Genomic DNA, 26804 nt, shown 5'->3' on the forward strand with positions numbered 1-26804 from the left:
TCAGTAATCATCAGGTTCCTTGTCACAGAAACCCAACTTTAAATAAAGAAAAAGAAACTTGTTTGTTCAAGAAACTTAACCATGAAAAGTCAAGCAAAATCCTATGTAATAAAGAGGTAATATGCAAATTGATCCTCATGCCCTTGCACAACATGGCCACCCCCATGTGGTCAAAGATAGCTACCACAAGATGGCCAGCAGAGAAGGGTAGTTGTGGGTGATCAGGCCAGCAGGGGAGGGCAGTTGGGGACGACCAGGCTGGCAGGGGAGGGCAGTTAGGGGTGACCAGGCCAGGAGGGGAGGACAGTTAGTGGGGGCCAGGCCTTCAGGGGAGGGCAGTTGGAGACAACCAGGCTGGCAGGGGAGGACAGTTGGGGACAACCAGGCCTGTAGGGGAGGGTAGTTGGGGGGAACCAGGCCTGTAGAGGAGGGCAGTTGGGGGTGACTTGGTCTGCAGGGGGAGGGAAGTTGGGGGCAATCGGGCCAGCAGGGGAGCAGTTATGCATGGATCAGGCTTGCAGGAGAGTGGTTAGGGGGTGATCAGGCCAGAAGGCAGGCAAGGAGCCAGCAGTCCTGGATTGTGAGAGGGATGTCCAACTGCCACTTTAGGACATCCCCTGAGGGGTTCCAGATTGGAGAGGGTGTAGGTTGGGCTGAGGGACACCCCGCCCCCCAGTGCATGAATTTTGGGCACCGGGCCTCTAGTCTATTTCAGAATTATCTGGAACCAGAAACTAATTAACTAACTCTAATCCATTTGTGTCTGTCTGTCTGTCTGTCTGTCTACCTCTCAGCTTTGTTTCTTTCTAAAGGTAGGCTTCATTTTCAACCACTGATGCTTGCTCTTTGTAGCTAGGCCAATGGATGCCAACAGCTTCTAAATGCCTGTTCTCTACCAAGGGAGAGGAAAAGACTTTCCCATGGCTCCAGCACTTTGCTTGGTCGGCTTGGATTGAGCTACTAGGATTGGTCTATCTAGGATGAGGAGCCTATCTCTTGCCTAGTCACTGTGACTAGGAGAGGCAGGATCATGAAGGAGACAGCATCTCCCACTGACCTGTGTGGTGGAGGACAGTCTCAAAGGGTGGGAGTTATTGCCTAAGAAGGGTGCTAGGCAGACAAAATGATACATGTTCAATAAATTTGGTTAGCACAAAACTTAAGTGCAGTCTCAGAACAAATGGTTTGGAATGGGGGGTGGGGGACGGTGGGCTTTTTCTGAAAACACCTGCCAGGATGTCTCTCCCGAAAAAGGGGATTCTGGTTCCGTTATAACTTGGTTTTGGTAGAGTTTGAATAAACCACATACAGAGACTGAGCACTTCACAGTTTAAAAGTAATTTCACTTGTATCAGCTTATTTAAACTAAAGATAATGCAGAGGGCATTTTTCATCTCCATTTTTTTGAGAGTACAGAGTGTTCTTACCCAATATTCCATAATCAGTGAGTAGGTAGTGACTTTGGGTTTGCAATCAGTCATCCTAACTTCAAATATTTCCTTCATTTCACCCATCTTTAGTGTTAATGGAAGTACAGTTTTGTATTTTATTTTTAATTTTTATTATTTATATATATCTTTGTTTGTTTTATTGATTTCAGAGGGAGAGGGAGAGAGAAATGGAAACATCAATGCTGAGAGAGAATCATTGATTGGCTGCCTGCTGCACACCCCACATTGGGGACTGTTAAGATCTTGTCCAGTTTTAGGAATTGCTTTTGCCTGTGACTTTTAAATTGTATCTGTAAATCAGTTATTCCCAATTCATTATAGTGAAGATTTTGCAAATTCTTCATGCCACCACTAAAACTGCTATTTTGACACAGTATCTTCTAAAGAACAAAATAATTTTTGGTTTCTTTTTAAAATGTTCTGTCATCCCTTAATCTCTAGGTACTCCATAAGATTATGTATTTCCAGATAGTCTAGAATTAGTAATTTTAGAGTGGTTTCTAACCAAAGAATAATATGGTCAGTTACCTGGTAATTTGCTTGATCAGAAAGGAAAAAGGTATAGAAAAATAAAAGTTTTAAAATATTAAATTTATTTATTTTCTTAGCATTTTTCTGATATAATTGTCTGTTTCAGATGAGAAGAAACAGATGGTTGCAAATGTGGAGAAACAGCTTGAAGAAGCAAAAGAACTGGTATGTACAGACTCGGTAATATATTTTAACACACAACCAGAGTCATTTAAGCTGATTCCTTCCACTAGCCTGTTTTATTGCAGAAATGTAAAATGACTAATTAGCAATTTATAATTTAAAATTCATTCGTTTTTAAATTGAAGAGAATTTAATAGTTCCTTGGGAGTTCGGTTTTTTTAATAAAGATGAGAATATCCAGAATTCATTAAATATCCTAATTTTTATGCCTTATAATACATTTAATAAAAGCTGTCAATAGCCAATGCTTGTTAAAAGCATACTGGGTACCAGACACTGGGATAAGCATATTACTTGTTTCATAATATTAATAATATTAATTTTTTTAAAAACTCTGGGAGACAATTATTATTTGTCAAAACTGTTAAGGATCTGAGATTTTTTTCTACTTGCTCACTAATAAGTGAGTGTGCCACAATTTCATGGATGCTAATATAATAGAAGACGCGAAATTCTTAAGCAGCTGCCAGAGTTTGAGCATCCTTGTATGAGTTCCCTGAGCCCCAGTTCCCACAGGAGTGGCAGAGGTGGCCCAGATGTACACCCACACATACAGTGGAATGTTTTACAGGAGAGGAACATGGAGCCTGAGAAACATACTGCTTTACAGCAGCCTGTAAGCAAGCCTTCCCTTCGTCCCAGAAGTTCCTCTCCCAACATTGCTCCCTGCAAATATAATACTAACTTGAGAAATGTCCAGGGGAAAGAGTGGTTAGGGCCTTGCATTCTTGGCATGCCCAGAAAGACTTACAGGAGTCTGAGAAAATCACGGAGGAGTGATTTTCAACACTGTGATTATGCACCTCCCCCCATTTTATAGATGGGAATACTGAGGCTTAGAAAGATTAAGTAACCAGTCTGAGGTCCACACCAATAAGTGGTGGAGTAAGAATTTGTATCTGTACTAGTATATGCTAAACCCAGAGCTCTAAATAATCCATTATTTTTTATATATAAATATATTCACAGGGAGCAAAAAATATTGTACCCCAATTTTTTGTTTTAAAAGCCAAATATTGCAAGTATGATTTAACTGGTTACTGCACAGTGGTCCTAAATGAGTGTGAACGCAGGCATCTGACTTAAAAGCCTGTCTTCTTAACCATCATAATATTTCTGTATTGCCTCCCATTAGATGCTCATGTGTTGTATTTGAAGTGTTCTATGATGACAGGTTGTTAAAAAGTGCCCTGCTGTGATTTCAGGGAGCTTTGTAGAATTTAACATTTTACTGTATCCATTTAACTCCAAATCAACGTGGCCATAAAGTGTAAGAAGTGAAGCTGGAGGATGAGATCACATATTGCTTAGTAAGTGATTTTCCTAATCAGAAAAGACTTTCTAGAAGAATTTTTACCAAATGACTAAGGCTAGGCAGACACAGTGTGCTCAAGGTTGGAAATAACGGCTTGGTTTATCTTCCCCAGAGTCCTGGTGGTTTGGGCTCAAAACACCTGACCCGGTTGGATTGAATGATGGGATACTTCAAGCATATTAAAATCATTATTATTAAGGATGTTTGGATTAATGCATGTGTTTTAATAGAAATTCCCGAGAAAGTAAGTACTTTGGTGTTCTATGTGTCACTTGGCAAGCACTCAATAACTATTTGTTCACCTAAACAAAAATTAAGCACAAACGTAGTCCCAATATTATTCAATCCCAGGCAGGTAACTCCCTGGACCTGGTTCCTCAACTGTAAAATGAAGAATTGAAATGAAATCCTTTCCACTCTGAACATCTGGTCCAATGAAGAGTAAGCATGTGGTTTAAATGACGTTTTGCTCTTACCCTGTCAGCTTGAGCAGATGGATTTGGAAGTCCGAGAGATACCACCCCAGAGTCGAGGAATGTACAGCAACAGAATGAGGAGCTACAAGCAAGAAATGGGCAAACTTGAAGCAGATTTTGTGAGTCCAATTCCATCCTTCATCATATTTACTGATCTTTATACTGAATTTTTATTTATGTATTCTGACATTGCCTCCACATGCCTCGCCTCACTCAGCATTAAGTGTGTCATCTTCAGGAGATTGTGCAAAAGACAAGCGATACCTTTCATTGTTTGTGACCCGGGACCTACAGATGTTCACAGAGCTAGCTAATGATGCGATTCAAGGAGTACTGGTTCATGACTCACAGACATATCCAAACTAGGTGGGCCTTTGAGTTTGGATAGTATTTCCTGGTATTTAGCATTTATTAGAATTTTGATACCAAATTTCAGGCCTTACAAAGTTTGCAGCCTTTATAATGCAATAGTCACAGATGGACGTAAGAGGCTTATAAATGTCCTGAAATTATATAATCACGTGTTGCCTAATGATGTTTAGCCATATACAATGGTGAGCCCATATAATCAAGCTGAAAATATTCTATTGCCTGATGCTGTTGTAATAATGGTGTCATAATGTCACTGTTCAATGCCTTGCTCTCTGTTTGTGATGATATTTTTAAAAACATACTGTACTGTCAGTCACATGAAAGTATATTGCATATAAGTTACGGTCTGTAATGCTTGATAATGACAATAACTGACTATGTTACGGGTTTAGGCATAAACTATAGTATACTTTTTATTATTATTTTAGAGTGTACTCTTTGTACTTACATTAAAAAAAAAAAAGGTTGCTGGGAAATTGTGCTGTGCTATGCTCGAAACAGCCTCATACATCCTGTGTTTACCACATATCTCCTGGTTACATCATTCTCTCTTGTGCTTGATTTATTTTCATGTTGTTCCAGTCATTGTGCCCCTAAGCATACAAAACCCACCACTAATGTTGCCAGTAAGAGGCCATGTGGACTGATTGAAGTGAAAATTAAAGTGAGGAAGGACTATGAAGGTAGAAAATTATTGGTGGCTATTGCTTTCCAGTCAGGCATTCCCTGTGCCACCATTGCTACGATCTCTCAGAACGGAACAAAGTGACAGGAGCTATTAAAATATCTGCTTCATTGAAGGCAATGAGATTTAACCAAAGTTAGAGAAGGGCCTGTGTCAGACATGGGGGGACTTCTCATGTCCTGGAGGGAGGACCACACACAGCAGTGTGTCCCTCTCTGCACCAGGACCATTACGGCCAAAGCGGAAAGTTTGTTTGCAGACTTGAATGATTAGGCTGGACCTGGCTAGATGATGAGTTTACTGATGTTCTGGGTGGTTTACACAGTTCAAGAACTGTTACTCGTTACGTAATGGGAAAGTGAGTGCTGAGTCAGCAGGTGCCGGTGAGAAGGCAGCTGAAGGATTTTTGACAACTCTGGCTAAGCTGACTGTGGAGGGAAATTATCGATACCTGCCAGAGCAGATCTTCAGCATGGACGAAACCTCCCTATTCTGGAAACAGATGTCTGGAAGGACTTTTACCGATAAGTAAGCCAAGTCAATGCTGGGTCTCAAGGCCATTGAGGCCAGGTTTATAGCTTCAGTGGCAGCGTCGTAGGCTGCAGATAGAAGTCCTTTGTGATCTGGTGCAGTGAGAACCCAGGCCTCCCAGCATATCAGTAAGCACACACTGCCAGTGTTCTGCAGGAGCAATGAGAAGCCATAAATGACCAGCGACTCAGCCTCAGCCCGCCCCTCCTCTCTACCCTGACCACCTCCTCCCCCAAGGTGCCCTCCTGGGCTCAGGGTAATGTCACCAAGGAGTGATGAGGACACTCAAGAGGTTCATCCATGACTTCAGAGGATTTTCCAAGAATGTGGAAGTTCCTGTGGGGAGAAATGGGCAGTTACTGCTTAATAGGTATAGAGTTTCAGTTTACAAAATGAAAAGTTTTAGAGATTGGTTGCTCAACATTGTGAATACATTTAAAACTGTTGATCTGTTCTCTTAAAAATAGTTAAGATGGCCCTAGCCAGTTTGGCTCAGTGGATAGAGTGTCGGCCTGCAGACTGAAGGGTCCTGGGTTCATTCCGGTCAAGGGCACCTGCCCAGGTTGCAGGCTCAATCCCTAGTAGGGGGCGTGCAGGAGGTAGCCAATAGATGATTCCCTCTCATCATTGATATTTCTCTCTCCCTCCCTCTCCCTTCCTCTCTGAAATTAATAAAAATATATTTAAAAAAATAGTTAAGATGATAAATTTTATGTGTATTTTACCAGAATTAAAACTTGAGATGGGGGGAAAAAAAAGATGCAGATGAGGATCAACCTGGGAGTGACGGGACTCATGGGTTGACATGAGTGAGTCAACTGTATTTCTGACTCTGGCATCAAATTCATAAAGAAAGGATATTTCTGCCTCTGATCCTGCCTTTGGTGTTTTAGAGGCCACACCTTCTAGACTCCAGTGTATCTTCCTACTATAAGACCAATAGTATCAGACATGGTAGAAATTCCACCTAGAGTGTAGAATAGGGAACTTGCATGTTTATTTTATATTTTAATGGATATTTTCCTGAGAAGTTGAGATAGGCTATGTGAGTTGCTGTGATGTGGTTGCTTTTTAAACTTGTATTCCTACTAGTTAAAAAAAATTAGAGTTTGTGATGGACCTAAACCTGAAAGGAACTGAACACCTCGTTCTTAGCTCTGCACTAGATACACCTTCTGTGACCATTCTGTGGAGGGTAGGCTCTCAACAAGAATAGGAGGTGTGGTGAGGAAACTGGATTGATTTAAGACTTGGACAACTCAAATTTATACTAGACAACTCTAAGTTAGTGTTTCAATACAAATGATAAAAATAAAATCAAACATGTATAAGGATTATTTTTGTTTGCTTACCCCATTTTTATGAAATGCTTTTCCAGTGATTTTTTTCTCTTAATTTCTAAATGACTCAGTGTCCTAGTTTTCCAGGGCTGTTTGAACAAAGCACCACCGATCATGTATCTCAAACAACAGAATTTATTTCCTCACCATTCTGGAGCCTGGAAGCCTGAGACTAAGGTGTCAGCAGCCATATTTCTTACGAAGCCTCTCTGGCTTGGAGATGGCCGCCCTCTCCCTACGTACATCTTCACATGGTCTTTCCTGTCTTAATTCCTCTGATTGAGTGCATTTTCACTTCTTCTTCTTATAAGGAAGCCAGGCATCTATTGGGATTAAGGCCACCGTAATGACTTCATTTTAACCCAGTTAACTCTTTAAAGACCCTGTTTTCAAATACAGTCACATTCTGAGGGGCTTTGGGTCAGGACTTAAATGAATTCAGGGAGACATCATTCAGCCCCAAACACTGAATTTAGTTTTGATCTTTTCTAATTAAAATTCTTTTTCAGAAACTAAATTGCTTCATTGGCTTACAAGTCAGCTAACCCAATCTCAGAGTTTTGTTGTTTTTTTGTTTGTTTTTTGTTTCCTAAGGAGTATGATCCTGCGTATTCTTTCAGGTATTTGGATATCGCATAGTTGGAATAATATTTCTCAGGCATGTTTTCTATTATAAATAAAAATAGAACCAGCAAGTATGAACTAAGCATTTATGCTCCAGGCTGTCATTAACAATTCATGCCTTTGTGTGTGTGTTTGCTCCCACAGCTTTCTTTTGTGTCCAGAAACATCATTATAAAGTGCTTTGGCAAATTTCATTTTATTGTCTGAAGAGTGGACAGAGTAGGTGTGGATTACTGTCCCCATTTCACACGTGACAGAACCAGGAGGCTCAGATTGACTCTGGATTTCATCCAACAAGCCTTTCCTGAGCCCTGTGGTATATCAGGTGCTGTTTTAGATGCTGGAAAGAAGCCCATAAGGTGGATCAAGTTCTTGCTCCCAGGGAATTCAAATTCTAGCGAGAAAGACAAGAATTTATTAATTTATTAATTGTACACACCCATATTTATGTATATGTCTAAATATAAACATGGGCGTGTGCATTTCTTCTGATATATATATACATACATATATATATATATATATATACATATATATATATATAAAGTTTCAGATAGTTACAAATGCTATAAATAAAAATAAAATGAGTAAATGGATAGCGAGTGACTAGCAGGGCGGTTGTGTTGGGGTGTTCTCTGTGACTTGTGTGAGAGAGGAAGAGAGGTGCCGGAGGTTACAGAGGGAGGCAGAAGAAAGATCTATAAGGGCATTGCAGACACGGTGAAAACCTTGGTGTTTCCTCTTGGTTGGTGAGAAGCTGATGAAGGGCTTTTAGAAGTGAGTGATCCTTTGACTCCTATTTTACAGCTTCCTTCATCCACTCTACCATCACATGGGATATTTGAATAGAGTGTAGGAAATATTTATACAATTCCCTTTTATTCTTATTTTCTTTTTATAGTTAACTAGAGCCCGATGCACAAAATTCATGTAAGCGTAGCCCTTTCTTCCCCCGGCTGTGGGCACCGGCTTCCCTCTGGCACCCAGGACCTGGGTTTTTCTCCAGCTGCTGGCAGGCACCTGGGACCCAGGCTTCCCTTGAAGCCATGGCTTTGTCCGGAAGGTCATCTAGAAGGATGTCCTGTCTAATTAGCATATTCAGCTTTTAATATTATAGCTTACTTATTTTTTAAAGGAATGGTGAATATCTTAAAGATATTGACACATCTAGAAATATTGAATCTCAAGAAAAAAATTGCAGAATTGGTCCTTCATCTCTCAGATTTACTGCAAATGAAGCAACTCTCTGATCCCCACTGTAACAGCACAACTTTGGGGAAACATTTATGCCAGTGGGGAAAGGCAGAGGACACCTTAGTACTTTATCCTTATAGCCCATTGGCTTCTTGCCTTTTTTTTATTTTTTTTCCTAGCCCACCTCCTCTTCCCCTCTGCCTTCCCTGGATTCTTCAGACTTCTTCTCACTCACTAACTCACCGCATTTCTAACTCAGACTTCTGAGATTCCTATATCTTAGTATTTACGGGATACCTCTCCCAGAATCCATTCAACACAAACACTTCAATTTGACAAGTACTCCTCACTTCCGAGTTCTCATTTTGATTTTTCCCTCTCCATCGCTTTGCACATCCCGTTGGTCACTGCAAAGTAACCATTCTGTCACTTAGCTATCTCCTGTCCCACCTCCACTGCTGGAAGCCTTCATGTTCCTCAGTCTGGATGCTGTAGTAGCCTCTCCTCCTTTTGTTCCTCTCCCACTTAAACCACCCACTTCAGCACTTCAGAATTCACACACACTGATCTGAGCACGTCCCACTGTCCATAGAGTCTTAGAGTCTTCACTGCCTGCTGGATGAAATCTAGGTCAACTCCCAGGCTTTCTATTCTGTTCCACTGCTTCCTCACATGTCTAGTAACTTGATTATCCTGTGCTCGGTATCATGGATCATATGTTGTCAAAGTGTATATTTTATCATTATTCCTTTGAGAGAGAAACATCAATGATGAGAGAGAATCATTGATCGGCTGCCTCCAGCACACCCTCTCCTGGGGATCAAGCTCGCAACCTGTGCATGTGCCCTTGACTGGAATAGAACCTGGGACCCTTCAGTCCACAAGCCAATGCTCTATCCACTGAGCCCAACCAGCTAGGGGACACCTAATATTTTTAATTTTTGGCTTATTATAGTTTAAGAGTAAGGTAGAGATATTAGGTCCAGAGAAGTTAAAATTCAGTCACTTTAATTTTTATTGAGGAAACGAAGGACCAGGAAGACCAAGTGATTTTACCTTAAAGTCACACTGCAATTTAGAGCCAGGACCAGAATCATGTAACTTGAACACATATTCTAGTGTTCTCTGCTTGATTCTTTGTTTCCTGCTTCACGTTTCCATAAAAGCCATTTTAATAGCCTCTGTATGTATTTGAAAACTTTAAAAAAAAATTAGAGTTTACATATTTAAGCTGTTTTTGCAATTTATTACTTCAATATTTGTGGGAGGTTAGCTTGGAGATGGCCATGTGAGGGCATTCCAGGAAAATGAACCAGCTAATGGGGGGGAAAATATAGTTGAGGATTTTCCAAGTTTAAGACTTGATTTGCTTCTTAAGAAAATAAAATCAAACCAACCAACAAACAAAAAACCCAAACTTGTACAGACCAACCAACAAAAAACACTGATGTTGAATAAAATATTTGAGCATGTCTCAGTAAGTTGAAAAAGAAAGAAACAAGTACATGATGCACCAGGACAAGGTCCCTAACTTTGTGAGAATGGTGAGTTGAATGCCTTTTACATCTCTGATCTTGTCCTATGATGCTGGCCCCATCTTGTGGTTAATTTGGGTAGTTGCGTATTTCTTTTTTCTTGTAGCAAGATGAACATCCTTTAAAACCTATATACACACATACATCCAGGATTTGGCAAGGAGGATTAGATTGTAACGAATGTTAGAAGTAGAGCTTTTTAGCCGCAGTCTCAAGTTCACTTCTATCCCAGGTCAGTGGTGCCCGAATGCTGTCCTCTCCCTGTTTGGCAGGCTATGTGATGTGATTGTTAGACCAGCTCACAGTGCAGAGCTGTCTACATCAGAGAATGACACTTCTATTGACCGTCTCAGCAGTGAGGCAGAATGGTCCTAGAAACCAGCTACCTGCAGACTCTCCAGACTCTTGGAGTTGGTCCCTTAGGTCAGGGTTCAAAGGATATTGTGGAACAGCTTGACGCTTTTACTGCTGCTGCCTGCACTCTCTTTTAACAGGTGAATGGACAACTTGAGCATCTGAGTTTATGAATGAAGCCAGTACCCATATTCTATTTTTTTTAAGTCTTTTAAATTTTGGCTTTTGTTAAAAAGTCAAGAACACGATTCTCCTATTTATATTTTATCTGATTCCTGGGATATTTTACGTATATTCTGTGGAAGCTGTAAAAAACCAAGAAAGCATGTTTTAAAGACTGGGTTGTTGTCTGTGGTTGTAATTGTAGCATCAGCTTAATTTTTCTTGCAGGGACATAAATGCATTCTAGAAAGAAATAAGAAAGCCAGCCTGGCCAGAGCTGTCTCCGAAAAGAAAATTCCCTCCACTGTGTGCACTTAACAAATATGCTTTCCATGTAAAAAATTTTGTTGTTGTTTGAAACTCTGTAAAAATGATGCCTGCTTATTGTGGAATGAATATTTCTAAAGGGGAGAAAGAAGAAAAAAATCACCTTAGCTCTGTTACCCCAAAGATCCACATTTTGACATTTGTTTCCTTGCAATCTTCCCTTCCCTTCTCTCTTGCATAATTTATTGTTTTATTTTACATAATAATGGTGTTACTCTACCCACATTTTTTTAAACCTTTTTTTAAAGCACAGATTCCAACATTGGTATTTCCCATTTCTATAAATTCTTAATCATCTTAATGGTTACATAATATTTCAACCAGTAATGTGAGTTCATATTTTGTTGAATCCTAATATATTTCCATTTACTCTCTCTATAATTTATTGTGCTACAATAATCATATTAGAACAAGATTACTTTCATTAAAAAAAAGAAATTTATCATTTCTCAGAAGGCAGGTTCCTGAATCAAGGAGTATCAACAGCAACATAGTAGCTATTATTAAAATCTTCCTTGGAAGTACATTTTTATTGTGCCTCATCAAATCATCTTTGTTTTTATTTCTCCATATCTTCTCTGCTTTTATGGGACTTCAGAAATAAAAAGAGGCAAACCAGGGCTAAGTACTTTTATATGCATTACTCATTCAGTCCACAATTATATGAGAAAAATACTGTCATTCGCTGCCATTATAGGGATTTTACAACTCTGGAATTAGATACAACTGAGTTGTTGTCTTTTTAAGATACTCTTCCAGGGGAGATATATCAATGTTGGTAAGGCTAGCAGATATGCCCGGCTCTCGATATCTGATCTAAAATTGAACTCATTTTACATTTCCAATATTTATTAATCAGAAACTGAAACCTATTTTAGTTATCTGGATATGACTGTGATCTTTAAGGGAGAAAATCATACTATATTTAGGTGCAGAGACATAATTTTCTTTGATTGCAGATGTTTTCTTAAGACCTTAGTTCCCAAGGTTGTACTAGGTGAAATGGTTAGAAAACTGTCATGCAGTGGGCCTCCTTTGTTTGTAGGCTTTTCCCGGCTTTGACCTTGGTCATTCTTGTACTCACAAAAGTAACCTCCAATAATTTCAAAGGCTGACACAGGAAATGGACACACCATATAGGGAAGAGACCAAAGTCTATTTTCAGCTGAAGTGATGCCTCCTGGGGGCTGATCTGTGCTTGTGTGTCACTCTGGTCTCCTAATCCAAGTGCTGCTTTAAAAGGTTCATGCTCTTGACCCTTCTTCCCACCGTGTATACTTGAATGAACAGTAGTTCATATTAAATACTGTGTCATTGGTCTTATGTACTAAATTTGAGGTTGCCCTTAATAGATTTTCTTTACTTTGGAAGCTCTGACACTTTCCTCCAGTGGGAACTGTTTTTATGAGAACTCCTTTGAGCTTTAGCCTCTTGCCTTTAGCTCCTGTAGAGCTTTGTGAACTACAGAACTAACTTCCATACCCAGTGTAGTCATTGGCAGCGTCGGAGTACTGTGTGTGTACATTCACACATTCCTGTGTGTGTAATTTTTAAAAAACTGGTGTCAGATTTCTGATTGGATTTTGCAGTTTTATTGGAATACTTTTTTCTGTTTCCTTGCCAATTTTTTAACCATTGGAATTAAAGTTATAGTGCCATTTTATGGCAGAAGGAGCAAATTTCTGTTACAACTTTCTGATATTTCTTGTGGTTTGAGTGTTCTAAACAGATGCAGTGTGTATTTTTTGGAGATAGGGCTCTATTGCTTTAAAACAAACAAATTTATATAAAGTTTACTGATTTTAATATATCTCTTGTAATCCTTTTTGAATGACTTAACAAATTATTATAGGCTTTGCTGTTGTTTGTTTTGCCCTGCTACGTTGACTTACCTAAGAAATAAAGAGGAAAGATAAAAACAGGTAAGATTTTGAAAGGTTAATTATAAACCTGTGACAACTTTGGCCTCATTATTAGTCACTAGATGGCGCTGTTTATTTGCAGAGTGACATTTTTTTGAAAAAAGGGAACTGGTAGTGACTGAAATTACTGCCTCATGAATAAAATATTTCTGATGGGATTTGCATTTCTATATTGGCTGAACACTGTTGAATGTTTTATTAACTAGCCCAGTGCAACTGTCAGCCTATTAAAGAGATCCAATGGTCCCTGCTTAGATAAATAAACTAAATAAATCCAATTCGTCAAATTGTGTTCCTGGCTGTTTATTTTCCATGCTTTTGATGTACAGTTTATTTTAAGTTAAAGCCACACTGGTTTAAAAATTAATGGGAAAATGTTATTTGGTGTTTGGAACATGAAGAAGCTAATTGCCATAGTAAAAAAGCCAGCTCTGTTTCAACGTTAAATTGTTTGCTCCTAAATAGTAAACTTTGTAATGGCTGCTTATAAACTGTCCCATGGTCAAAAAACAGTCTGGCGTTCTGTAAATATGTGGCCAGAGACTGTGTTATCAAAATCTGTGGAGTCCCTGGTTCAATTTCCCTGGAAAAATACTCTTCAAGTCTTATACTTGGTTTTGTCTGTGAGTCATGCTTTGTTTTCATGTATGGTATTATTATTCCTTGAAAAGAAAAGTAGCTAATTGATTTTTAAATGAAATGCCTCTTATCAAAGTACGACTTGCCTGTCACTCTCCTGGTGAATGCAAACACTAAGGCGGAGACAGGAATGCCCGTGCCCATGTTGTTGGGCAGCCAGAGTCTTAGCGGCCGCGGCTCCGTACTCCATACAGAACTGATGCCCACATGTCCGTGGCCTTCTTAAAGCTTCTGGGGATCTTCAAACTCACAATTGCGTTATTTAATACCACCGACTGAACTAAAGCTTTGATACTTAGGCCCCAGGGTAACAAAAATATCCGAATAAAGCGTGCCAATTTTGTGTGTCGCTGCGCCGAATAAGCTAGCAAGTGGCAATAACACATCATGCTTCTGACTTTTACTTCTCATTTTTCTTTCTCATGAATCCTCCATTGCTTCTCATGCCACTTCTGTTGTCTTTTATCTAGCCCCACGTTTGTGAGGTGCAGGACAAAACTTACGGCAGATCAGGCACCTCTGGCCTAGCACGTAGCTTTTAGGGCGTTCACTGCCTGTGATCAAGACCAAACCTGATCTGATCTCAGGGGTGAAGGTTTAAACTGTGTGCTAGTGGTTGAAGACTTTTGCTGTGTCAGCTGTTTTGAGCTTTCCTGTACAAGCAGTTAAAATAGGGCTAGGAGCTATTTCGCCAGAGTCTTTTTCTCTTGATTTCAAATCCTCAGAAGCCTTCAGGAAATGGACCATGTGTACAGATCATCTCATTTTTTGCTTAGGTTATTTTGTTTAACTTTGTGTCTTTTAGTTCCCTGAAGTGGAAAAAATATATTTAAGATTAAAAACAACTAACAAATGTGGATTCATATTGCTCTTTAGCTTTTAAGAAGTTTGTCAGATCATGCATTAAATGCCTTTGCTAAAAATGCCTCTGACATTCTTAAGGGGGTGCACAGTAGGGACCCCCACGAAGCAGGACTCCATCCTCAGTGAATTTTGTGAGTTCTCAAGGCTCTTCATGTCCTTGCAAATTCATAAAAGCTGCTGTAGCTCAAGCTCCGTCACAGACAGTTTTAAGGAGGGGTCCCAATGTTTGTTCATATTCTCCGTTTGGCTCTGTTAAATGCTGTTTAGAACAAGTCATTGCTGCCTTGGACTTGGAAATCTGCTGTGAAAATGGAGATTTCTGTTATTGGTTTTGAAGAAATTGACCTGTAATCGCATCCTTCCGATGGAGAGAGTGGGTCAGATTTTATGATTTGGAAACTCACATTGCATGGCATTGGCTAGGGTGTGAAATGAAAATATAGAAAGGAAATGTTTCTTTAAAATGTATTCTGTACTTTAAAACAAGGGTGCCCTTTGTTAAGGTCTCCTGATTTTTTTTTTTTTTTTACCCTTTTCCTTTCATAATGGAACATTACATCTATGCATATTCAATGGCTGACATTTTTTGTTTCATTGTTTTCTTATTTTGATCTTTTCTATATAAACCTAGTCTATAAATAAATTTCAACTGAATATTAGGGTGGACATAGGTGGTTTTTACCTTTATTTATTTTAAACGTTTTTATTGATTTGAGGGAGAGAGAGAGGAACATCAATCCCCTGCCAGCTGTGAGCCCCATACTGGGGACCGAGCCTGCAACCGGACATGTACCCTGACTGGGAATCAAACCAGAGACCTCTCAATTTATGGGGTGATGCCCAACCAATGAAGCCACACTGGCCAGGGCGACACATGTGGTTTTGTAGTAAAGTTTAGAAAGGGGAAAACTATCTCCATGGTTAGAATCTTATAAGGTTTCTATTCTTTTTAGTTTTAATGAAATTTAAAATGTTCTCTTTCTACTTTTTAAAAGAATGTGGTTCAGTGTTATTCACTTTAAATGTGGTCTGGTCCAGACCCTCTATGTGATAGTTTTGTTTACACTTTAAAAATATCATACATGTGTGTTAGATGTTTGCTCTTCCTGTATTTTTCTAATATTGTGTGCACGTTAAATTTGGTCAGTGACCACTTTGCCAAGAAAGGGAGTGTGAAATAGTGAGACAAGGCCAGGGATAGTAAACCTCAGACCTCAAAAAATGGCATATTCATACTGCACTTCAGTTTCTGTATCTGCAAATATGGATTATCATATCAATTTTGCCCACATAATGGTGAAATATGAGAGTCACATAAGATAATAAATATGCAAATGCTTTGAGAACTTCACTGATTTTTAGTCTGTGACTTTCCTGGGCACGGGTAAAGTTATTCTAGAATATAGAGTTCAGAGGTTAAAGTATTTCAAAGTCAAAGGATTCCTTCCATATCCTAAAAATGTACACCCTCTTTCTCAGTGATTACACAAAGGACTGAAATGAGAAGTCTTCCATCTTATTCTCAGATATGACCTTCTAAGTTGGATTGCTTTTATTTTCTCGCACATTTTGTCATGTGAAAGAACATCTTAGAAATTAATCTTTGCAATCAAGATTTCTCCTCGACCTTTGTGGTAGCGGAGTCAGAATTAAAGGTAGAAGAATTATAATACTACATATTTTTGCATCATTTTATTGTATGTATCATACTACTAATTAGAGTTATATTTTTGCTGCATTTTTCATCTAGCTTTCAAAATATATGTTGAATTATTTACTTTGGATAGCCTCTCCATTACTTTCCTAATTTCTAACGCCTTACATTTCCCAGAAACTATTAGAAGTCACTGTCTGTGCACCGTTTTATCATTGGCCTAAGGAAAGAGGAGGGAAGATTCTATAGTATCTGTTAAATATTGCCATTAATATCAACAAAGAATTGACTTTTGCATAACTGAAGTCAACAACCAGATAGCTTTATAATTAAAAATTCTAAATATTGTTATACACTGAGAATTTGGTTTAGAATGTGTCCCGATACATAAGACAATGTAATTCACAGCTAGTAATAATAATGAGGAAGCCAAAATAATTTAAATAAAATTTTCGCTAGTAAAACAAATAATACGAAAATTAATATCTAACTAAAGAACAAATGAAGCTGAAGAAGAGAACATGCAAGCTGGTATTCTTATTAAAATAAGTTTTTATTGATTTTTAGAGAGAGAGGAAGGGAGAAGAATAGAGGGATAGAAACATCAATCGACTGCCTCCTGCATGCTCCTACAACCTGAGTATGTGCCCTGACCAGGATGGAACTAGTAATTTCTTGGTTCCTTGGTCAATGCTCAACCATTGAGCCACACCAGCCAGACTCAAGCTGATATTCTTTCTATTCATTTCATTAACGTAGGTTTTAATTTTGGTTATTTTCAACAGAAAATTTTTGTTGTTTTGGTATAGATTACTATAAAGATCTTACATATATTTACTACCTGTTATGCATTAAAGCTTTGTTCAAGGGATCAAAAGATGAGTAAGTCATATTTTTAAGGGACTCGTCATTCTAATCATTGCAATGCTGTGGTAAGGGAAGTAATGAATTTTCTTATGCGTTAGTATGTGAAAATATCAGATTCCCCGGATGGGCATCAAACCCCCATTTTTGAATGTAAATTAGGTGGAGGTTATGAGGGAAGGCACCTACAAGGAGATAATACCCAAACTGAGAAGGATGAGATAGAATTTAAGAGGAGGGTCTACTGAAGTTGAAAGAACAACGTAAGCAAAAGAGGATGGGAGAGGGGTAGTACTATAGTGGAAGGGAGGCAGGGCGTGCCCGAGTGTTGACATTGCTTCAGGTATAAAACTCGGAGCTAGAGCCTTAGGTCCTAAACTTTGCTGCACATTAGAATCATCTGGCGGGGAGAGGAGGGAGGGCGCAGGACTTTTTAAAACCCCTGATGCCCTGCGCCCCCTCCCAAACCTTGTGATGTAATTGGCATGGGGTATGTCTTGGGCATCATAACTTGATGAGCTTGAGAGTTTGGCAAAGCCTTATTGGTTAAGTTGAGCAACTAGGCCTTTCTCTCATTTGGGTTTAGAAGCTATTGAAAGATTATATGAGCTGGGTAATGTGGTTGCTTTATCTTATAAAATAAGAGCCTAATAGGCAAATTGTCCTCTTGGGTGGTCATTCGACCGGGAGACCAGAAGTTCGACCACTCATTATGACATGTGCTGACCACCAGGGGGAAGCACGGAATATGGTGGGCATCAGTGATGAGCTACCGCTGCAACCTCTCTCTAGCTGGGGGCGGAGGTAATGGGGAAGGAGGTGTGGTGAGAATGTGGGGTGTCCGCCGGACTTGCTCTCACTTCCCCTGTTACCCTTCTCTGAGATGCCAGGGCTTACATGTCAGGAAAGTCCCTGCACTCAGGTGCTGGGTGCCCGCAGGTAGTCCACCCCGCACCCGGTTGGGTTCCCCTTGGGTTCACACAAGAGCTTGTCTGTGAGGCCAGCCGGAGAGAGTGCACTGCCTGCCTGGCTTGCGTGTGGTGCTGTTGGGTGGCCCAGAGGCCCATGCTTCACCCTGCCCACGGTGTCTGGCCATGTTCACCACATCTCTGAGTGGGGACTCAGGTGCTGTGATTCAGGGGTACCCGGGGGCCCAGGTGCCCAGATGCTGTCTAGAGCCCAGACCTGCCCTTCCACGCCAGACACTCACGCTTTGATTGCTGGCCAGGCCTAGGGACTGCACCCGTGGATGAATTTCATGCACCGAGCTGCTAGTATTTAATAAAGCATTAAAAACAATAAAGCCCGTCCTTGCATATGGCTTGCAGTGCTGTTTAACTTATTTTCATTTTTCTCTCAAATTGTCAGTGCTATTATTTTAAATATATTTTTTAAGTTGACAAAGGCCAGTATCTTACAGCGAAAGTTATCCACGTTTCTTTTGTATCTAATTACTTTAAAAATGATTTTCCTTTTGGTTTACAGTTTTAAGCACTATGATAATCTTTATTTGGAGAGGACAGAAAAACCATTGCATGAATGACTTTTCTCCCTTGGTGGCAAAATGGGTATTTTAATTTTTACTTGAGTTTAGCACAGAAGACAACTCTCAGCCTTTAATTTTATATCACTAAGTCAACTGTGGCTTTGACCTCTTAGTATTAATACATTAAGCCAATGCCAATAGAACTTCTTCCTGTGAATTTTTTGTTTGTAACCGTGCACTTTTAACTGCTTTGGAAATAGGCGTATTAAGTTCCTTGTAAGAGTGGAAATATAGTCATATATAGTTAAAAAGGTTTTATATGTGTGTATATATATATATATATATATATATATATATATATATATATATATATTCTGAATTTAGCAGGGAAAACTCCATATTTTTTTTCTTTCTCCCCCCCCCCTTGTGAAGTCTTGCAAGACTGATTGTAACTTAATTTTGTTCAAGAATTGTCAAGAAATTGCCAGTAATCTCTAATCAGAGAAAAAGAAATAGGGATGTGATAGATAAATAGGATTCTGTTAAGGCCAACATCTTCATTGATCTTAACAGAATTACTCTTGGCCTCCCCTGTGTCTATATTTTCTCTTGGCAATCAGCCAAGTGAATTTGGAACAGAAAGAAAGAGAGAAAATCTAGTTGGTTCCAAATGATGTTAGCAGTGTGGGGAAAATAACTTACAACTTGATAGTAGAATTACTAGAGGATTTCCCTTATTTGGGGGGAAATTGAAGTTCCTTTTGTGGCTAGGTTGGAAAATCCCTAACTTAACTCATAGCTTATGATATCAATTTAAATCTTATAGTCATCATATCAAATGGCATTTTGGAGTTCTTAATTATGAGATAACTTTAAAGCTATTTCTGAACTGCAGTAAAATAAAATAAAAAAATTCAGATTAGGAAAAAAAACTGTTCTATGTCTTAATTGCTATTTTAAAGTTTATTATACTTCTTAAAGTAAAATAATTATTTTCTCAGGTTTTTAAAAAATGTGAATTGATTAAACAGTCTTGGTTTGTGAGCCTATTATTTTGCTATAGATTCTGTAGTCAGAGAGATTATCTTCATGAAAATATGTCATTTCAAAGTGTTTTCATCATCAGAGTCATACATTTATGGCTTTTTGCTAATTACTCCTCCCACGGGTGGATTCTGAGGAAATAATCTTTGCATGAATCTGGAAATATGGATGTGAGATTTCTGTCAGTGCATTTTATAGCTGAGCGGGCTTTCGCTCTTCCCCAGTCTGTTCAGAGACTGTCAAAGTAGCAACATTACGCTTTCTAATTCAAATGGAAGGTGGCCATAGATGGTACTGTGGCTCATAGCGATATTTAAAATATACCTATTGTGGCATTTCCTCAGAGAAATTCCCAAGACCAAATTCATTTACAACAATCCTTTTGTATTAAGAGTTTCCTTTTTTACTCTGAAGAGGAATGATTTTAAACACAGCAAAATTAGAAATACTGGCTTTATTTTTAAATATCAATGAGTAATAAATCAGGAACAGCTATATTTCTTGAGCCCTTGAAAATGGTTTTCGAAACAGGCTCTCTTTTAGTACTATCTCTGCACAATCCTCTTACGCAGGTATGGCGCTCAGAGAGCGAGAATTAAAGTGTGCCCAGGAATCTCGTTCTTATCTTCCAGGAAGCACTATTGAAACCCTGCCACTAAATCAAGGAGTTGTCATGACTGAGGCTAAACAACTGTCACTGGCAAGTGACAAGAGGCATAGACAGCAGGGAAGGAAAAGAGAAAGAAAGTAGTAGTGGGGGAAATTAAGGGTACGAGAAAGGGAGGGAAAGTAGCAGGTAGTATACCAGAAGGCTGAGGATGCCCTCAGCAACTGCCTCGGGTGCCAGTTTGTTGGGGCTGCAGCATTGTTATGCCTGCTCCTGCTGCATCCTGGAACTTTTCATGTCTGCGGAATCCAGGTAGTACTAAGAAATATCTCAAAGCACAAACTGATATTGTCATTAAGTCCAACATTGCCTAAAGAATTTTCCAGTCCTCCAATTTAAAATAAAAACCATAAAGAGTCACAAATTTACATTTTTTAAAATCAATTATTACTCCCTCAGGTAGATTTTAAGGTAATAATCTTTCCATGTGGCTGGAAATAGAGATTTGCCTGCAAATCTATCTCATGCAAATAGAAGAATCTACACAGCAAGGAATATTCACTCAATTATATTTTTGTACTCCTTGTCACAAACTTGGGAATCTGATGCATTTCTACCTTGATAAAGTTAGTATGCTTGCCTTTGCGGGCAGAAAAGATATGATCGCTCTTTTAACTGAACATTGGTGGAAATAAGTAGTCTTTCTCTTTGGTTCAGAATAGTTTCTCCACCTCAGTACTGTTGAAACGTGGGGGTGTATGATTCTTTGTTGGGGTTAGGGAAGCTGTTCTGTGCTTTTTTAGTATGCTTAGCAATTTTCTGGCCTTTACCCATTAAGTACCAATATACTACTCACAACCCATCCCAATCATGACAATCAAAAATATCTCCAGATATTCCAAATGGCCCCTTGAGACAAAATTATCCCTAAGAACCACTCAATTGAGAATGATCATTGGTAAGGATTTTAGAGGAAGAGAGAATTAACGACCAAGAGCCTCTGATAGATTAGATATCATGTTGTATTCATTATTCTTCCTAACCAGTTTATTGCTCAGACATACAAGGTTATGAAAGGCAAAACCACTCTTCCAGGGTCTCAGAATTTGGATCCAGGACTTAAAATTAAACCCGTGTGACACTAACCCTGACAGATCATACTGCTTTGAGGCATTTATCAGTAAAAAGTCACCAAAACATCTGCTACTTCCAATGTGTAGAGTTCAAGAGGACTCAGTTCATTAACCAACCTCCATTTATTTCAAGTAGGCTGTAGATCAAGAGGCAATGCCACACTGTTGCAAGCACAGTGGGTTACAGGCAAGAGTTCTGGCTTTGGGTGTCAGCTCTGGAATTAACTAGCTTCGCACCATTGGGCAAAGTCATTGTGCCTCGGCTTCTTCAACTCTGAAACTCAGGAGTCAACCTCCATGCTCTTGATAGCCAGTGAGCTCTGTTTTCTGAAGATGTTGAGAATTGGAATGCTTGGGATTTCAAGATCGCCAACAGTTTCTACATCACTTTAAAATCATCCTATGTGCAGTGTAGGACAATAGGTGTGCTTTGAAACTTTTGGCTCAATTGAATCTATTAGTCTCATATTGCTATGTCTTGCATTTCTACCATCTCCAGCCCATTATTCATCTCCTTCGTGGAGTCCTTTCTAGTAATTATCTTTTCTGTCATGATAGATTTCCTTTACTTCCCATGCTCCTTGGCACTTGTGTTGATCGCCTGACCAACCTACACACTGTTTCCATGTCAGAACTGAAATGATTTGTGGGTTTTCACTTAAGTTTTATTATTCCAACCGAATTATAAGATCTTCGAGTGTCTTCTACTTTTACATTTTCTGAAGTATTTAACAAATGCTGTATATGGTAGCTGTTGAGTTAGTGCCTATTGAATCAAATTTAAGCATTTGTCATTTTAAAGCAAACTTTCTCAGAAGAAACAGCTGTGATAAGTGATAGGCACACAGAACCTAACTATTCCAACCAAACAGTTGTATCTAGTGTGAATTGTTCTTTGAGCACAATTTCTGTTTAATTTCATTGGAGAAAAATAATAATGCCATGTGTTGCCATATGTGCTTCCTCTGTTCTGACTCCTTTTAAATTTCTCAGACCTGGGAATTAAGATGCTTTCAGAATGAAGTTTCTGAAATGCTCCACTGGGTACATCTTTTCAGAAATAGCCATATGTAGGAAAATCTGACATAGTCATTGCCAGAGAAGAGCTGATAAATACAATTTGATGTAGTATTTCAGCAAACATTTCAATAACTTTCTGACATTTTCCTGTAGTCCTTATTTACCTTATCAATAGTTATAGTGACATGTGATTGTCAACTTTTTATATTAAGACCAAACTAATAAATTAAACATGTTGTGTTTATAGCTGATGAAAGCTGACGTTTTAGAAGGGTGTTAAAATATACTGACAGGTCCTGTTCACAGGCTCCTTTGGTATAAATATGCAGATGACATCTTTAGATATTGTTTGTACACATGCAGTAGAAAGCGTTGACAACCTAACAAATGCAAATGTCAGCCTCACCATTTAACCTCTCTGTAGAAAAAGATGTGTGTTTTTTTAAGTTACATGTATCTTTTAACTCTATTTCAAAGTTTTTTTTTTTAGCCTATTATCACTACTGTTTCATGTACTGTGGAAAGCAGCCATTGCTCTAAAATAGTACATTTTTATACTTAATATTTCATCCCCAAGCCATCAAAGTGCTCCACATTTTAAAACAAAGTAATTGATAGGGTCAGAAATAGACTATTTGGGTCCAGCTATAATTTTAAGAAATATGAATCATGCTCTGTGAACCATGATTGTTTTGTTCTGATTAAAGAAAGCACATTTTAACCTGGCTGGGAGTTGCATGTGGGACCTGGGAGCTCACCTGGAAATCCTCCCCATCTGGGAACTGCCTGTTGGCCTGGAAAGATAAACAACCTTGTTGCAGAAACCAGAGCCGCCAGCCCAAGGAAGACCCCCAGCTTTTGCATACCTGCAGGCCTTTGCATATCCAGCCCGAATTACCTATAAACTGCCCATTTGGCATACGCTTTTGCCTATTTTCCCGTGTAATTTTGGTCCTTCTTCCCAATATAAGCAGCTGGTTTAGTGGGGGGAGGGAGAGCAGATTTTTGTGGATGACCTGCTGCTCTCCCATACTGCCGGCAGTATTAGAATAAACGTTTATATGATTCAACCCCGTCTCTACTTACTTGGCTCAGTTGAATCTATTAGTGACAGGTAACATGGACCCATTGATTGTCCGGTTACATAATCACAACACAGACTTCAGTTTTGTAGCCTAAGCAACTATATTTGTTTGAGATAATTACAATAAGGCAATCACCTATTATTATTATTATTATTATTATTATTTATTAAGAAGCTGCAGTGGTTGCTTTATATAAGGGAACCTCTTTAGTTTTGCAGCAGTATGATTTTTTTCAAAGTTGTATAGGAGCCTGGCTCATCTCTCTGATCTTTGTCTATTGTTGGTTCAATATTTGTGGAATATTATGTTATTGGGAACCTTATAACCAATACTCCAGCAATGCGTAGGCATTTTTGTCCCCAAGAGCTAAGTACACTGTGAAAGAAAAGAGCTATTGAGGATGCTGGGCTCAGTAGTCCCAGAAATTACGTGATAAGTCACAGTAGTGTACCTTACATAGTAACAAAGAATTTTTTAAGTAAAGAGGGGAAAGACTATAGTAAGTTCGTCAAGGTCATTCTTGAATTTTATTGTGTATGGAAATTTTGCCTCTCTCTCAGCTCTCAGCTTCCTCGTCTGTGCAATGAAGTGGTTAGACTGGACCAGTACTTAAACTGTTCCACATAGAGGGCTGAATGCTGGGCCCTTCTAGGGTTTCTGATTCAGATGCCCAGTGGCCTGGGGCTTTGCATTTCTAAAGAGTTCCAGGTTGATGCTGAAGCTGGTGTCATGGGATTACACTTTGAGAGCCACTGGAGTAGGTGACCTACAGCCTCTTTCAGCTCTAAAATTCGACTCAACTTTGTCAGTTTCCTAGATTTATTAGAAGATAGCTGTATCTCCCACTTTGAATACGTATGCCTTGAATCTCTGCTTCATTTAGTAATTGTTTGGTGCCCTTTCCAGTTAATACGGCAAGTTTCTTACCCTTAAAAATTAACTCCTCTTCCCCCCCCCCCCCCCCCCCCCCCCCGCCATTCTTTGTGTACTGCCAAACAGAATGTTTGTTTAAGTAATATTAGTGCAATACATCTCCAGAGCTTCCCTTTGGGGAAATTTAAATGAAATTTTAAAGTATCATTAAGAATGCAAACAATAAATTCTTTCACTAGCTGTAGGCATCTTTACATTGGGATGACAAAAAAAAAAAAAGCATTCTGGTTAATTAGAAGTAATTTGTTAGAAACTGGAATCCTCTTTTTTCTCTCTCTCTCAGATTAAAACTCAGTTCCCAGCTGGATGCTTATTAGTGCAGGAAATGTAATTGTCGGGTGATTAATTGCAAAAGATAGATAATTAGCATTCATGTGATGTGTCAGAGATGGATAACCGAGAGGTTGACTGCACATTGAAAGAGGACAGTTGAAATCTAGGTTGTGGGTTGTAGCTATCAGCAGGTGATTTAGCTTTAGAGTTTGTAGAAAGTGGTAGGCAGAAAAATCACCTGTACTTTGCCTTTTTCATCCCATTTCAGGCAATATCCTCATAATAAAAATGACCAGAATAGAGTTCTCACCACCTGAAAGCAGGCTTAGAACTTTGGAACGGATGCTGATCTACCTTGCCTGGCTTCAAATAAAGGATTTGAGATTTCTAGCTGTTTTTCAGTACCACCTAGATTTTTATTTCTTTTTTCCTTACTGTTAAAAGTATACAGATATCCTCTTTGTTTGTTTATTTGTTTGGTTGGTTTTCCCATTGACCCCCTCCACCCACACCCATCCCTCCCAAGCCTTCACCACTCTATTACCTGTGTCCATGTATATTTTTAAATTCTTTCCATTGAGCCTACCTTAAATATTGCTATTCCCAGTTGAAATGACTTATCTAATTTTCAATGACCAAATCTTACCTCCTTTGAAATTAGTGCCCCTTGTTCCTAGAAGTTAAGTATTTTCATCATAAGTCATTGGATTCCAACATGGAATAGTTTTGCCTTTAAAAAATTGTACATACTTATGCTATTTCTTTAAATAATCCATTGGGGGGGGGGGGGAAATAGTGAAATGAAAAAAAAGGCAACCTGTCAGTTGGCCATCTCCAGTCTGGTTCACCTGTTGGTTTATTTAAAATCACAATGAAATGAATAAAAACTAGAATTTTCTCCCGCATGGGTAAATGGGACTTTCTCCACCTTCTAAACCTTATATTTTTTTACCGAAGAGTTTTGCAGCCCTCAGAAATACTGCTTCACAAATTCAGCTAATGACCCAAATTCAGCTTGTTTGTTGTGTAGGAGTTGTATTAAAATAACTCACTGTCGCCGAAACCGGTTTGGCTCAGTGGTAGAGCGTCGGTCTGCGGACTGAAGGGTCCCGGGTTCGATTCCGGTCAAGGGCATGTACATTGGTTGCGGGCACATCCCCGGTAGGGGGTGTGCAAGAGGCAGCTGGTCGATGTTACTCTCTCATTGACGTTTCTAGCTCTCTATCTCTCTCCCTTCCTCTCTGTAAAAAGACTAATAAAATATATTAAAAAAAAAAAAAAAACAAAAAAAAAAAACTCACTGTATGAGTATTGTCATTAATGATATGCTCATTTTGATAATGGGGCTACAGATTCTTAGCCTATAGTCCTTGGGGAGATGCTACAATTTTTTTTAACTAAGTATTGTTCTGGCTCCTTTTCCTTGATTGGCCCAGAAATAGCAATCAGCTGGGGAGCAGGATGACATGCCTCTTAGCGATCCCTTTGATCTTTGAGATGAGTATCAACATTGTATGCTTCCTAATGGAAGTGTAATTTAATGAAATCTATGGGGTAAACATACTTCAGATGTTCAAAGGAGGTGACAAAATTTTTGCTGGCAGCCAGGACCTGGCGGCTTTCCAGCTTGCCTCTAGCTGCTATGCATATAGCATCGAGAAAGGCACTTAAAATAGGAACATAAAGTATTATTTTCATTGTTGCAACCCCCCTGCCGGCCCTTCCCCACCAATTTCTTTTCCTTACATTTATTTTTGTGGTATTTCTGCAAGTGCCCTTTGACATGTAACCTTTCCTACTATAAAGTGGAATGTGAGGTTTGATCTTTTTATATTTTTCTTGGTTTATTTTATGACACCAAGAGCAGTACATTGGACTTATGGCACCAAAGTGAAGAGTAGTTGTAGGCATGAAGACTGAATCAAACCTCCTAGAGGGGGAAAAAAGGCACTCCATAAAAAGTACATATTTCAGTATTGGTTGATTAAATTGAACATTCCCACTTGGGAGGAGATGCTAGAGCACTTTTAAGAGTCCTTGAGGAAGTGCGATGGAAATGGCCAGACAGGAGGGAGTCAGGGGACCTGACTCATCTCAGGTGTCACCTCCTGGCTGTGTCCTGTAGGGTCAGTTCCTTTCTCTGGGCCTCAGTTTCCTTAGCTGTAAAGTGAATGGACTGATTTCGATGACTTCAAAGGTC

At 39.1% G+C, this 26804-nt stretch overlaps 1 protein-coding gene across 8 annotated transcripts in view; it reads left to right on the plus strand.

The window, feature by feature from the left end:
- The window catches only part of VTI1A (vesicle transport through interaction with t-SNAREs 1A), a 294814-nt gene that overhangs the window by 4758 nt on the left and 263252 nt on the right, over positions 1-26804 (plus strand). For all 8 annotated transcript variants that reach the window (XR_004988165.2, XM_036439077.2, XM_036439073.1 and 5 more), the window contains exons 2-3: positions 2089-2147; positions 3965-4075. Coding sequence is in view for 7 of the 8 variants with exons in the window: in XM_036439077.2 (XP_036294970.1) it covers positions 2089-2147; positions 3965-4075 (170 nt within the window). In the remaining variant the exon portion in view is untranslated. The remainder of the gene's footprint in view (positions 1-2088; positions 2148-3964; positions 4076-26804) is intronic.

This window comes from Pipistrellus kuhlii, unplaced genomic scaffold (genome assembly GCF_014108245.1).
Source record: "Pipistrellus kuhlii isolate mPipKuh1 unplaced genomic scaffold, mPipKuh1.p scaffold_m20_p_15, whole genome shotgun sequence".
Taxonomy (NCBI): Eukaryota; Metazoa; Chordata; class Mammalia; order Chiroptera; family Vespertilionidae; genus Pipistrellus; species Pipistrellus kuhlii.